The sequence below is a fragment of the Phaenicophaeus curvirostris genome, chromosome 1 (assembly GCF_032191515.1).
Source record: "Phaenicophaeus curvirostris isolate KB17595 chromosome 1, BPBGC_Pcur_1.0, whole genome shotgun sequence".
Classification (NCBI taxonomy): domain Eukaryota; kingdom Metazoa; phylum Chordata; class Aves; order Cuculiformes; family Cuculidae; genus Phaenicophaeus; species Phaenicophaeus curvirostris.
The window spans coordinates 142,492,217-142,506,256 of NC_091392.1; the positions used below are offsets into that span (position 1 = coordinate 142,492,217).

A 14,040-nucleotide genomic window follows, 5' to 3' on the forward strand; every position below is an offset into this window, starting at 1 on the left:
GAACCTAAATGGATGTTTTTGAAGTGGTAGGTTATAGCTGTATTGGCAAGTAATACAGTCCAGTAGAAACAGATTTGTGGAGCATGATAATTAAAGTGCTGAGGACCCAACGACTTCGCTCCTTGTGTTTGAAGACAGGAGTTCCTTTGGATTAGCTGAAGTCTAGACTGCATGCCTACTTGTGGTTGGAGTGCATCTGCCCTTTTAATTTCATTCGAAAGGAGTGGCTGGTACTACAAGACATCTTCAAAATATGAAACAAAACCTGGTAAGTGGAGATGATTGGATGATTCACTTCAAAAGAGCACTCCTGAACAGAACCAAGATGCTAATGTAGATATACCTGCAGGCGATTTTTGCCAGGCTTTGTTTCTTTTACAGATGGGGAAGATTATTCCTATCTACTTAAACTGAATTGCTTGCAGTTTGGACTGGTACTGAGTAAGGAGTTCTACTTCTGCTTTATCTGTAGTGTGGGCAGAGCAAAAGTCTGTTTATTATTCTTTCCAGTCCCCTTCCTAAACTGATACCAGAATACCTAATTTTTGTGAAAGAAATCATTAATATATGTATTTATCACAGTCATCTGAATATAAGACAGAGTAATAATATTTTATGAATATAACACTAGAGGGGTCTATGTATATATTAAGCAATTCACAGTGTGAAGGAGGTCCTGAATTCATTGGCATACGCCAGCTGCATGTGTAGTTGCATTGCCCCCTCCTGGTGAGTTAGGCTCTACTGCATGGACTTCCAGTTTGAAGATGTTGGGTACCATTACTAGATCAGCATTAATGCATCCTAAACCTGGATAAGGAGTCAGAGTATTGACACTGTATCTTACGTATTTTTTTTATTGTTGGCTTAATAAATATTGGTTTTATGAAATGCAGTAATCTGAGGTTGTATAGGCTGTGTCAAAATTCTGTTTTAGCATGTCTGAAATCTCTTTAAAAGAGTTCCTGGCCTTACCTTGTGATTAACAAGGAGATCCTTGAAAATAAGCTTTTCATCTGACATGAAAGTTGGTAATACCATATTCAAATAAAGATCAAGACATGCATCCATAATTTCAGTCAATCCAGATCTATGCCTGCTGTCTGTTGGGCAACAATATTTTACATCAGGCCTTTTTTGTAGTGTATGATAATTATTATAGTATCTAACAATCACACCTATTAATTCAGAAGGCCGATTTTTATAAATGGAATTGACATTGGATTTATCTAATGTTTTTCCCTGTCCCTCTCTCCTCCTTTGAGTAAGCCTAAGAAATGTAGTGACCGGGACTTTGGTGGATGAGTTGCTAGAGGCAGTCAGAAAGGCAACATTGTGCCAACAGAAAGATGGTAGGCAGTCAGCTTAAAGAGCTGCTTCTGAAGGCAACTTGGGTCAACAACAGTTAGCCACCAGCTGGCTTTGCCATCTCTTTGAGAAGATGTAGACTAGAACCTGGGAGATGCTTATCACTGTAAGCTTCCTTTCCCTGGCCTTGTTAAAAGTAAATTTCACTTTGTTTAGCGGCCAGTAGTTCAGTGCTCAGGTTTCGATGGCCATGTGCAAAGGAAGCAAAACTTTCTCTTATGGCTAAGGCTGGGAATAAGTAGATTGTGTGAGGTGTTTGTGTGGGTTCTGGAGATGCCCAGTGCCTCCCCTTCTGCCCACCTGGCAAGGGACTGAGGCAGTGTCTGACGGGAAGGCAGAAGCAATGCTTAGAAACCCCATCTCTCTGGTGCATAGACTGTAGCTCATCTGTGCTTTGGAGATTTGACTGAAATGCACACTGGTGGCAAAGAATCTCTCTTTTTCCTTTGCTGCGTAATAAATACCTACTATCAATGCTGACCTAGCAAACTGGCTCAAGGTTTGCTTAAAAATCTAGTGTTTTGACAGCTGATGGGTTTTATTTCATGGTGCCATGAGGAATTGGCTTTCTTAGTCAACTTCTAGCTTATTTTTGTCATATTTAGTTATTTAGTTCAGTTATTTATAATTATTGCTGAATGCTTCTCCATTGATTTAAGAAGTGATGAATTTGTTTCATCCAAAAGACCTAACCTCTGCCTGTCTTGCTTGTACTGAGAATGATGCCATCTCAAGATCTGCAATCTATCCACTTAACAATGTCAACATAATATTGTTAGACAGACAGGCTTCGTATGTTTAAGAAGTGTTTAAGCTGATAAATGTGCATATCAACCAGTCAGCAGTGTGCTGTCTCTTACATCCTCAGGGCAACAGAATTATTGTACTTCACATCTTAGTTTCCTTAAACAAAGAGCCTGTCAGACTTGATTAGCCAAGAATGCATTGACTTAAATATAGAAATTGTTTGACACAGATGCATATATTCAGAAATAAAAATGCCTACTTAATTCTTTTACAGTGCTTAAAAAATGAAGGAGGGGAAGCCCTGAAACCTATGAAATGCACTGCATGCTGTAGCTGCCTTGCAGCATTTTTGCTATTTTTGTATCTACATTCATTGAAAAGAGCTTGCTTAGGTGGGAGAGAAGAGGCTGCTGGATGCATTTAGTTAGGAGAGGAGATGCAAGAGCAAGGAATCTGTGTTTCTGAGGAGGTACAGAAAATGTGGGGGAGAAAAGAGCTTGTCTTGTGGCTGGGGAAGGTGGTAGCAAACCCAGGATGATGCTAAGTTCTAGTAAGGAAGGTATCATAGTTATAGAGCAGCTGTATTTGAACAGTGGTCTTCAAGAAAGTTGTATCTTTCCCAAAAGGTACAGCTAGTTAGGATAAGACGGCAGCCTGTTTTATTTAAGTATGACTACTTTTCAACTGTATTTCCCACCCCCCACTCCCACAATGTTTCTTCTACACTGTCATATCAGTATCAATTCCAGAAGATGGAGAAGTCTTGAGCTTTCAGTTGCTTCATAGTCATGCTGAGCAGAGAAAGCCGATCCCTTGAAGTAGTACAGGGAGTCTAGACTTGGCTTTGCTTGTTCAGTTGTTGAGCGCAACTGTGAAATGCACACCAGTAACTGGATTTGTAAACCCAAATAAATGCTTCATCTGCTTTGATGTGCCTATAAGATTGGAACACCTGTGGCAGCTTTGCTTCAACAAAAACTGGTTGTAATATTAATCTTAACCTTAATGTGAAAAGGTTTTCATTTTGTTCTTGGGATTAAATTTGGGTAGACTTTTTTTCAGTTTACATTTCTTCTATAATTTTTTAGCATATTACAGAAATCTATGATGGAAGTAAATGTAGAGATATTCCCAGTTGATGGTTGAAAAGGAGACAGCTGGGTCTTTTGACACTTAGGCAGTTGTGGGAGGCTGCCTGGGATTTTGAGGTAGGTGGAGTAACTGGATGCTTCTGTAGAAGTGCAGGAAGCGTTGGTCACGACTATATGGGCATTTAAAATGTCTCCTCTGAAGTCATAAATGGTGCTCTAGAGACATAAATGAGTCAGTTCATACTTTCTAGAGCTGTTTTCCAGGTTCTTCCCAGACTTGAACAGACTTACCAGGATCAGTTTGTATTTGGGTCAAGTGTGAAAGCTTATCTGTGTAATGTAAAAGCTTAACTAAGCTGGTTTTCCTCTTTTACATATAGATGTTTTTGATATTGTGGGAGGGGCTGAGATGCTGTTAGTCACGGTTCCTTCTCTCTTAGGCAGACTTTTGCGCAGTACATTAAATCAAGCTTGGTTGTTGGGCCAACACCACCAAATTCTTAGCAGACCATGTATTGTGTCGAGAGAAGCTACTTACCGAAAGCTCACATAGAATTATCATTTGAGTTATAGCTAGTTCAGCAGGGCTGATAATTCCCTTTTGGCAACATTTAGATAATGTGTTGAAGTCAATGAAACTGTCACTCTGATTATGATTTGAGTTCAATGGTGGTTCAAAGATTCAGATTTCAGTGTGAGCCTCTCTTGAAGAGCAGCAGTGAGCTTCCACACAGGAATGTGGTACGTGACGCTGTGTGTGTGTGTGTGTGTGAAGAAACCAAAAAGACTAAGCAAGGCTGCTTTTAAGGGGTAGTTGTGTGCTGGGTATGAGTTAGTTTCCTGGCAGCACACTTGCATAAAATGTTTTGTCACTCAGTTGCAGAGCTTGCTGGTCCTGGTAAATCCCGCTCTTCACAGTGGAAAACAACTCCACCTCTTTCTTTGATAACAACAAAAGTAAAACTTTGTGGTTTCTTTTCCCTTTTTGTAGCAACAAAGAAGAGAACGGGAAGCTCGAAGGCAACAAGAGCGTGAGCAAAGGCGAAGAGAACAGGAAGAAAAGAGGCGTCTGGAAGAAATGGAGAGGAGGCGTAAGGAAGAGGAAGAGAGAAGAAGAGCAGAGGAGGAAAAGAGGAGGGTAGAAAGGGAGCAGGTGAGTCCATGATACAGATATATGCACAATAGGCTTGCTCCTTCTAAATTCTAATTTAATTTCTTCAAATAAGTAAGCTTAAAGCAGCTTAGAGGCAACCTAATGCTGACCCTTTCATCTTTTGTTGTCTCTGACAACAAACGCACTAACATAGATCGTAGGGCTTTATGGAGAATTCTGGCAGCCTCAATATTCCCTCAAAAAAAGAAGTCTTGTTGTGGTACTCATTCTAAATTCAGCTCGTGCCCCTGGGCTTGACTGAAAACCATCAGAATTGGCGGAATCATCACTGGGGCTGAAAATAATTTCTGGACTTGTCTCGCTGCATCGGTGGTTCTTGCAGGACATGCCTGTGTTCAGAAGGCCTTCCAGAGAGGGGCAGCTCTGTTGCATGTCAGCTTCTGGCACCCAGAATTGGTCAGAGGCGCATAATAAAAGTTGAATATTCTGAATTTGAGATGGAACCTTTGAGCTGCAGAGGATTTTCCTTCCTAAAGCTTAAATATGCAATCTCTTTCTTACTCCTTCTATTTAAAATGGGCTCTAATAATATATGCCAGTTCAGGCAGCAAGTATACCTTAAATTGTGTTGATGTGCCCCAATGAAAGTACAGGTGAGAAACCTTTTAAATTGTGAAATTCAGCTGCTATATTTAAGCATGAAATCTGCATGTTTTAAAATCCTTTAAAAACTTTAATCAGGGTGATAATCAGGGTAATAATTATTGTGCATGTACTGCAAAATAGTGATCCAAAATGAAGGGCCAAAATTACTGTCCCAGAGGCTGATTGTAAATTTTCCATTAACTTCAGGAACGCTGGTTTTGATTTGATATACTTTATTTTTTTCTTACATGAAATCACTATATTTGAGATCATCGATTATTGTGTTACTGGGGAATTTTATTGTGTTAGTGTATATTTCAATGATTTTTGAGTCAAAAAGAGTGAAGACTAACCAATAGGAATAAATATATGGAAAATCTCTAATTACGGTACAGCAATTTGCTTTTGGGCAGACACCGGGTATTCCCCCAGCTGCTTTTTAAACTGCTGAAATGCTAATTACGCACAGTGCCAATGATGACAAATGGTTAATTGATGTGGCTAAGCTGAACCACTCTGAATTTTTTTTTTGTTTTGAGAAGAAAACATGTCCCCTCTCTTAGATTTTTTTGTTAACCCAAACTATGGCTCAGCCAATGTGCATAACAGCAGTACGGTGTATCTCATCCATCTGTCACAAGACTTTCTATAGCTCCCATCACTGTATCACTGATCCATTAATTTCTTTATGCATACACTGTAAATGTGTGCGTGTGCTTGTGTGTGTGCGCATGCACATGTTACATACTTCCATTAATTGCATGATAGGATGTTACCAGCTTGGGTTTGGTGCTTCAGAATTTGAGGTCTTCTAGGGGGTCAGGTGAAGCAGTGGGTAAACCTCTCAGCTTGTTGAGGCTGCAGGTGGAGAGATGGCTAGATCTCAAGAGTAAGCGAGTTTGGTCTAATATCTGTTTCCTAGTGGATGTTTGTTTGTGTCATAACCATCACATAATTCAGCGAGGCTGGCAGCGTCTGCTCAGGAGAAGCTTCTGGTGAGGGCAGCAGGGGAGATAGCAGGGCAGGTCCCAACTGCACTTGGCAGAGCCCCCCTGGGAGAGCTTGCTCCAGGTCTGCTTACACTATGCCTGGCTCTAGCTGTTGCTAACAGTTCATCGCACCAGTGCAACAAACTAATGTTTAATACAACTTGCATGTGACTTTGTGTTGGCTGTGTTGAGTAAGACTTGCTGTGTTTTAACTTTCCAAAACCTTCAAGTGCATTTTGCTGCTTCTTGAAACCACTTCCAAAATTAGTAAACAAGCTCTGGCCCGTGCCGGCAACATTTGCAGGAGCCCAAATTTCAGAATGGAAGGGGCCAAAATCTGATGCTCAGGAGGCAGGGCTTATTAAATTGTTCTGCAGGCACTAATCCATCCTGAAGTGCGTTTCTCGTTAAAGCTGAACTGGGGAAGTAGCGTGTGGTGTTCCACCCAGGGGATTCTGATGCATTCCTTTTGAATAAATTTATTGCTGGGTAATTTCTATGTGACAGGAGTATATCAGGCGACAGCTAGAAGAGGAGCAGCGGCACTTGGAAATTCTACAGCAGCAGCTGCTCCAGGAGCAGGCCATGTTACTGGTAAAGCACTGTATCTGTTTTGTTCAGTAGCTATAGGATGCATTTATCTGGCCAGTCCTAGGCTTTCCTCAGTCAGGCACAGCTGCACTGACAGTATGACAACAAAGGAGCTTGATTTAAAAGGCCATTTATGTTAGCGTTGTGGGCTGACAGGCACATATGAGAAGTGCTGTATGGTCACACTGCTTTCTGGGCAGTAAGAGAAGGCTTTATGTTAAAGTGGAACAGTTCTGGTGTGGTGGTCGAGTTTCTGAACAGACCTTGGCATTCAGTGAAGAACTAGAGTGCTTATGTTGCAGATCAAAAGCACACATGATATGTAAATCCGCCCAGGGATACAATGGCCTAGTGTTTGTCTAAATCATTGTATAATGAACTTTACACTGGAATTAGTATAAATAACTTTTTTTTTTCTTTAATAAGAATCAGTTTTGATGTAACTCTCCAGTCCTGTCAAGCTTAATAGTACACTCTCAACTTTCCCAACACGAGACACATGCCATGTTGGTCTAACTTAGCTCTTGGTTACACTTTAACAGTGAAACAAACAAACAAACAAACAAAAACAACAACAACCAGAAAAGGTGCATTTGTAACGGGATGGATAGGGACACGTCAACCGTACAGTAAATTTCATGTCTTGAATTACGTATTCTCTCCAAGGAATACAGATGGCGAGAGATGGAGGAACACCGACAGGCGGAGCGACTCCAGCGCCAGTTGCAGCAGGAGCAAGCCTACCTCCTGTCGCTGCAGCATGATCACAGGCGGCAGCAGCAGCAGCAGCAGCAACAACAGCAGCAGCAGCAACAACAACAGCAGCAGCAGCAGCAAGAAAGAAATAAACAAAGTTATCATACTCCCGAGCCAAAATCCCACTATGAACCTGCTGAAAGAGCGCGCGAGGTAAGTTCTGCTTGTGGACAGGAATCTACTGCCTTCTCCTTTGCCCGTGTCTGTTGGTATCATTGTGACTATGATTCAGCTGTAGTACAATTGAAGGCCAAATCATCATTCATAATGGGCAGGATATTTTAAAAAGTTGGCCACTGGTTTCCAAACTTGAAAGAAGCTTCTGACTACTTCTGCTGCAATTATTGGAGTTCGGAGTTTTATCATATAAAGCTAGAAAGAAGTTCTGGAAGGCTGCACGCTGAGGAGACCTGATTTTGGAAGCATGATGTCAGGAAGTTCATCTCATCTGCACTTCATCAGACATGCTTTCATAGGAAGCATTGTGCAACTGGTGTTCTCTAGCAAGTACTGGTACTTGGCATTTGGGAGGCAATTGGAAAGCCTAAACCTGTAAGAGATGCTTGCACACAGCACCTTTTTACATATTTGGTGCTTTAGTCCATGCTTTTGGAAATATATTGAACACAAACCTGACTTTCATTAGTTTCATTTTTGAAGTGTTAAATATTCTCTGCTGAGGTCACCTCCTGCTCTTATGAAACTCTGTGCTGCTGCCTTCTTGGATTTTGGGCACTCACAAGTCAATCTGAAATCATCAGAGTGCTCATTGTTTCATTGACAGGTCCCCTCTCTTCACTGGTCAACAGACAACATTGCTAAGCAAGTAATTGCCTCTTTGATGCGTACTTGGCTTTCTTTCAGTGGTCTTATTCTTATGCTTCCCTTGAGGACTGTACTTCCCACAGACCACTAGACTGGACAAAACTGGTCAAAGCTCTTATAAGCATTCATCACCAGCATGTGGGAACTAGGTAAATGCATTTTGGAATAAGAACAAAAGAATCTTTGGCACTGTTGGGCATGATAAAAGATCTTTCAGTCCACCTTCATCCAGCAGCGCTTCATTGCCTTTGAAGTATCGCTGTTTGGACTTGGTGAGAACAAACCAATTTTCTCATAGATGCTGTTATTCATAAACCATGTTTATGCTATGTCATCCATTTCTCTTGGTGATTGAAGTAACCAGTAGGTCACTTTCTCCTGGAAGAACTTCAGACTTGTCTGGTATGTGTTGGTGCAGGCATGAAACGAGTCCTCCTGTCCTTGTTCCTAGCCTGCCTCAGTGAAATTAGTGTCATTCCAGCACACCTGTCCAGACTGAAGGCTGGCTGTGGATGGATGCAGAACCATCTCTGTTCCTCATCTGTCATTTTCCTTTTGGAGCTGAGGAAAGAAACTCTCTGGAGATTGTGTGTTACATCCTACAGCAGAACCACTGACTCAGCTATTTCTTTTTTTTTGTTCTAGTCTTTTTCTTTTGTGATTGCTCTAGCTAGAAGGAGTAAAGTGAAGGCAGAGAAAAACTGAGTTAATAGTCACATCTTCCCAGGGATTGCTGTGTACATATGGTAGAAGTATAGCCATGAAACTCAGTGCCTGGTAGTGGAAGCAACACCAGTTAATCTTAAAAGTGGACAGTAACTCTTATATCATTCTGGACACTGGAGTTGGAGAGTAAGTATTCTGTACCTTATACTTTAGCCATACTGCTCTCCAGAGGAAATCTCAGTCTACGGAGATGCTGACCATCAGGATGATAAGCCAAAGTCAGCTACCTTTTCTGTTCTGGCAAAGTCTAGTGGGGATTAGTTTTTTTTTTCCATTCCAGTGGCAAAGAGAATATAAGGAAAAGGACTTCTAAGATTGGCTCTGGGGAGATAAGAGCAAGAAATTAGGGTTAATACTGTTTTCTGGTCCAGGCAATCAGGTGAAAGGAATAAGGTCTGTTTCTATCCGGGGGATGCACTGGCTATCTTCTTCCTACCTCTTGTCTGGCATTAAGGACTTGTGGCTCATGCAGTTTTTGTGCTGTGTGGAGGAAATCTTCTATGAGCTATGGCTAGAGACATGAAAGCCTGTTTCTTCAGGCAGAAAGAATTGCAGTTTTTCCTTATTATGTTCGTAACAGGGAATCTGTCCTGTTTTTTAAACTTTAAAGAATGGCTCTGTGAAGTTGAATGTGATGGTGAAAATGATTGTATGGTGAAGATGCTCGCTTCCATTACTGTTATATTTCCCAAGACGTGGTGTATTTTGCAGAAACTTATCTGCTTATTCCCATAGGCAAACTGTTACTGTCCCCAAATTTTGGAAAGCAGAGGTAGGCTGGGTTTGGAAAGCAGCCCAACTAAGGAGTACTGGAGACTTGCCTCTGTCTTCTGACATTGGTATATGAACAGCCAGTCTCTCCAGACCCTCACTGCTAGGGAACAGTTAGAAAACTACCCCAATACTGATTTTGTGCTGTAGGCACAAAGGTTAATGGAAATCTTGTGAACAGAATCTCAATGAAAGACAACAACCCAAGCTGCTGGTTTCATCTGTCTTTGATGCTTTGATAAAGTGCTGGTAGTTTAGCGCATGCTGCCCTGGTTCCAGCAACATACTGTATTAGGAAATGGAAGGATATTTCCTTTCTGCTTGGAGCCTCCCTCCATCTCTTGTCTTTCTTGCCTCTCATTTTGTTCACTATGCTGCGGCCTTGGGAGAGGCAATGTTTCTGCATGGGGACCTTGCTTGACGTCTTTTCTGGACCAAGCACTTTCTAACTTAGTCTTTCTCTTGAGAAGGTCTCGAGGTTAGTATATGATCACTTCTGCACTTCCCTGAGAACCAGAAACGAACTGCTGAGGCTGTTTTCTGGAGTCTGTAAGGTTGTGTTGGGACTATGATGAGAAAGATGATGACCAGTCCTACAGTTTCACACCTAAATCTGAACAGCCTCCAGTGTTACTGGGTAGAGAAGCATATCTTATCTCTTCTTGCATTTCCAAAGAGACAAGGAGCTGATCAAATGGGATTGCTTCGGTAAGGTGGGTGACTAAGTTAGCAGTGGGAAATGTACTTTTATATTGTAGAAGTTTCTTTTTTTGTTTATCCTTTTTCTTTTCTGTGGAGAAAATATTGATGGATAGTAACCAGTCTAGGCAGAAGGATGCCCCATAATGGTCTTTCATCATATCACTCTACGTCTTACTGCTTGGTGTATCCTCTCTTCCTAGTATGGATTTTCCATATTGGCATACTTAGACACTTTGGTGTAGTTCACTCTGTGTTTTACAGTGCTGGGTGAAGGTGGCAGGGGAAAAAAAGTGTGCCAAGCCCCAGATGTATTTTGTTGGGTTCTTTATGGTAAAAAAAAGGTGGCATTCACTTTCATATTTCTACTGTAGTTGGTTTTATTGATTCCAGATTTAATGTTTTATTTTGGCTTAGGTGGAGGAGAGATTTAGAAAAACTAATCAGGGCTCCCCTGAAGCACAGTCTAAACAGATGGGCAAAGTGTTGGAGCCGCCAGTGCCTTCAAGATCAGAGTCCTTTTCCAATGGAAACTCAGAACCTGCTCAGCCTGCCCTGCAGAGGCCGATGGAGCCCCAGGTAAGTGCTAAGGAAAATCCTGGGGAGCCTGGAGGAAATGCAGAAGTCTCAACATGTTTCCTGCAAATTTGCAGATCTTGGCACTTAAAGTCTTATGTAAACAATTGCACTGTTACACAAAGCAGCTTATTCAATAAGTTTGCTCTTTGTTTATTTTTGCCTACTCTATGGATAAACTGATGGATTTGTAGATGTGGTGTTGTTTTTGAGGGGTTTGGTTTTGCTGTTTCTGTTTTTTTAACTATTAGAGCTAGATTAGAGCTGTTGCATTACAGTATTATCTGTGCGATGGTGGAATGGTGGGTTAAACACTGGTGACCAGTGCAGTACAATTTTACTATTCAGAATCTGACCTGTGCTAAGATCTTTACTGCCAAAAAGGATGCTCAGGAAAGAAGTGAACTTACTTGATTTTTTAAATTCTTGCGGAAAAAGCTGACTGAACAAGTGGGTTTTAATAGTATAAGCACTGCTTCAAAGAGGTTTATAAAACATGACTAAGAAAAGCAAGTTTGTTGTCAGTAGGCCTACAGTTGCTACGTAGAGCTTTGTACCACCCCTCGAAAATCAAGTAGAGGTTGAAACCACTGAGCTGTGTGGCTGCAATTGTTCTGTTCTTTTCTAATGGAAAGCCTCTAGATCTTGTTATCTCTGTCTCATGGGAATTACAGCATGAATTTTAAAAGTAACCTTTGTCTAAAACTTAGACATAGCCCATAAATTCTGAGCTATTTAGATATGCAATAATTTAACAGTGGAGTCTGCATTTGATTCCTCTGTTTCCATGCAGAATTTTCTTCTCCTAAATTAAGTCTCTTGATGACAGTGCAAGCTAAAATGGTCCCTGATTGTGACTAGGTATTGCGGCTCTTTTGGGCAACAGGAGAATTTGAGCAGAAGGGAGAGTGGGAGAAATCTTCATCTCTTACTCATTAATTCCTGGCTTTTATTCAAACCTCTATGACTATTTCAAAATATTGGACTTGTATCTTTGTGCTCTCTGTGCCAGTTACTTTTAAAGTCTGGGTCTTCCACTCATATTAAGGATAATCTGGCTCTTCAACAGCTGTGTGTATTAAAATTGAGGAAATAATAACCATCTAAAAACAAATACAGTCAGCCTTCTGAAACTGGGATTGAAAGCAAAGTTTTGCTTTATTATTAGGTGTGAAAACAGCGTGTTCTTCAGTTATGATGTTTCCTTCTCCTTAGTTTCAGAAATTAACTCTGAAATGCAGTTTTAAGCACAGGAGGCACTAGGCTGAAGTGTCAATATGGATTTCAATGGAAATTCCAATGGAGTTTTAACTCCAGAGTCACTGTTGTGCCTTCTTAATATGTGTAATGGAATATGTGTATGTGTATGTGTATGCTTAGTTTGTGTATAAATTTGTCTGTATGTACAGTATATGGTATGTATATGGCGTAAGTTTAATATGCTTTGTACATATGTATACTATATACAATATATATTATGGTTTTTATATATATATTGCAATGAGTGTGAAGGAATAAAGGCTTTTGTGTTATGGTTTTTCTCCAAAAGTTTGGAACTGTATATAGTTCTTAAATTTATTAGGTAACGTAAATGTCTGTCGATTTGCACATTTTACAGCAATAATTTTAATTTTGTCTATTTCTTCAATTGGATATCCACTTCAAATTTCCCATCACACCAGTGCTGCCATGAGACCTGACCAAAGCCCACTGAAGACTGGGGAACAGAAGATGACTTCTGTCTTGAGTGGCCTTTGGACTCAGACTCATGGTGCAAATATTAGGTTCACTTATCTTCTGAGCACCAGTGTATATGTATGTGGAGAGCGTATCTCACAAAAAAGTACATATGTGCTGTATTTTCAAGTCTGTTACGTTCTTTGGGCGCTTGCCTTGCTTTGAAGTGCATCAATTTCACCCCACGCTTACCTAATGCCATAACCAATTTGTGTCTGCGCACACCACCTGCCTTTATTCTGTGTTAATTGGAAAGCCAGTTATACTGAGCGCATTGAATGTTTTATGTTTTGTTTTCTTGTAAGGTACAATGGTCCCATCTGGCATCTCTCAAGAACAATGTTTCCCCTGTCTCGCGATCCCATTCCTTCAGTGACCCTTCTCCCAAATTTGCTCATCACCATCTTCGTTCCCAGGACCCATATCCACCTTCACGCAGTGAAGTGCTAAATCAGAGTTCTGACTCTAAGTCGGAGGTACCTGACCCCACCCAAAAGGCTTGGGCTAGATCAGACAGTGACGAGGTGCCTCCAAGGGTAAGGAGTAGAAAGACAGATGTGTGCTATTTTTTTAATTAATAATTATTATTTTTATAAGGATGTGATACCCTGGGCAATGGGAAGACTGTGCCCTTGTGCCTGCATTGGTAACAGTATTTTAGAAAGCATATTATTATGTAGATGTTCAGTCAATGGGTTAGTGATAATTAACCTTAAGTACAATATTGAAGCTTCATATAAAATTGGCAATTATTTATAGATTGCATCTATTTCAGAGAGACAATTTATTATGCAAAGTTAGCAAATCATTATCGTACTCAGGAAAGAATTTAAAATATCCCTGAGCTTATTGCTCAGAGTTAATTTTCCTGTTCATCTGTTAGCAACCCAAACTATGAATCATGTACATATTTAAAATTAAGATGGAACTGAACAAAAAGGAAACATTCAATATATTTCCTCCTCCTCTCCCCTGTCCACCCCCCCACCCCCATCCACTGGGATTTGCTTCTTCTGAATATATTCTTGCTCCCCCACCAGTCTTTGCCTTCTGCTGATCCATTCTCAGGCATTTGTTTGGTTCCCCTGAGCTTATTCTCCTAATCCTCATGCTGTTTCAGCAAATTGCTTTGTGCCTCCCCTGCTTCAGTCAAAATGCCATATTCTTTTTAAATGTCTCAGTAGTTGGAAGGTAGCGGGGTGTGTATGTGTTTGTGTGTAACTATTAAACACTACTTAATGTTAAGACTAAACTTCAAGTTCTCGTCAAGATCTGAACAGCATCCCAACTAAGTTTCTTGGTTTTATGGGGGCTTGTTTATTGTTTTTGGTCATTGATGTTAGCTTGGACTTAAAATTAAGTGTTGTTAAAATCTTAGGAAGATATTCTGTGGCAAGAGAGATTT

At 40.6% G+C, this 14,040-nt stretch overlaps 1 protein-coding gene across 11 annotated transcripts in view; it reads left to right on the forward strand.

Moving 5' to 3' along the window:
• MAP4K4 (mitogen-activated protein kinase kinase kinase kinase 4) overlaps positions 1-14,040 on the forward strand; it is a 167,004-nt gene that overhangs the window by 124,287 nt on the left and 28,677 nt on the right. For 4 of the 11 annotated variants that reach the window (XM_069876815.1, XM_069876867.1, XM_069876808.1 and 1 more), the window contains exons 13-17: positions 4,198-4,359; positions 6,462-6,548; positions 7,212-7,454; positions 10,740-10,901; positions 12,941-13,171. In XM_069876815.1, coding sequence (XP_069732916.1) covers positions 4,198-4,359; positions 6,462-6,548; positions 7,212-7,454; positions 10,740-10,901; positions 12,941-13,171 — 885 coding nt within the window. The remainder of the gene's footprint in view (positions 1-4,197; positions 4,360-6,461; positions 6,549-7,211; positions 7,455-10,739; positions 10,902-12,940; positions 13,172-14,040) is intronic. The other 7 variants (XM_069876875.1, XM_069876883.1, XM_069876841.1 and 4 more) reach the window with 5 other exon arrangements.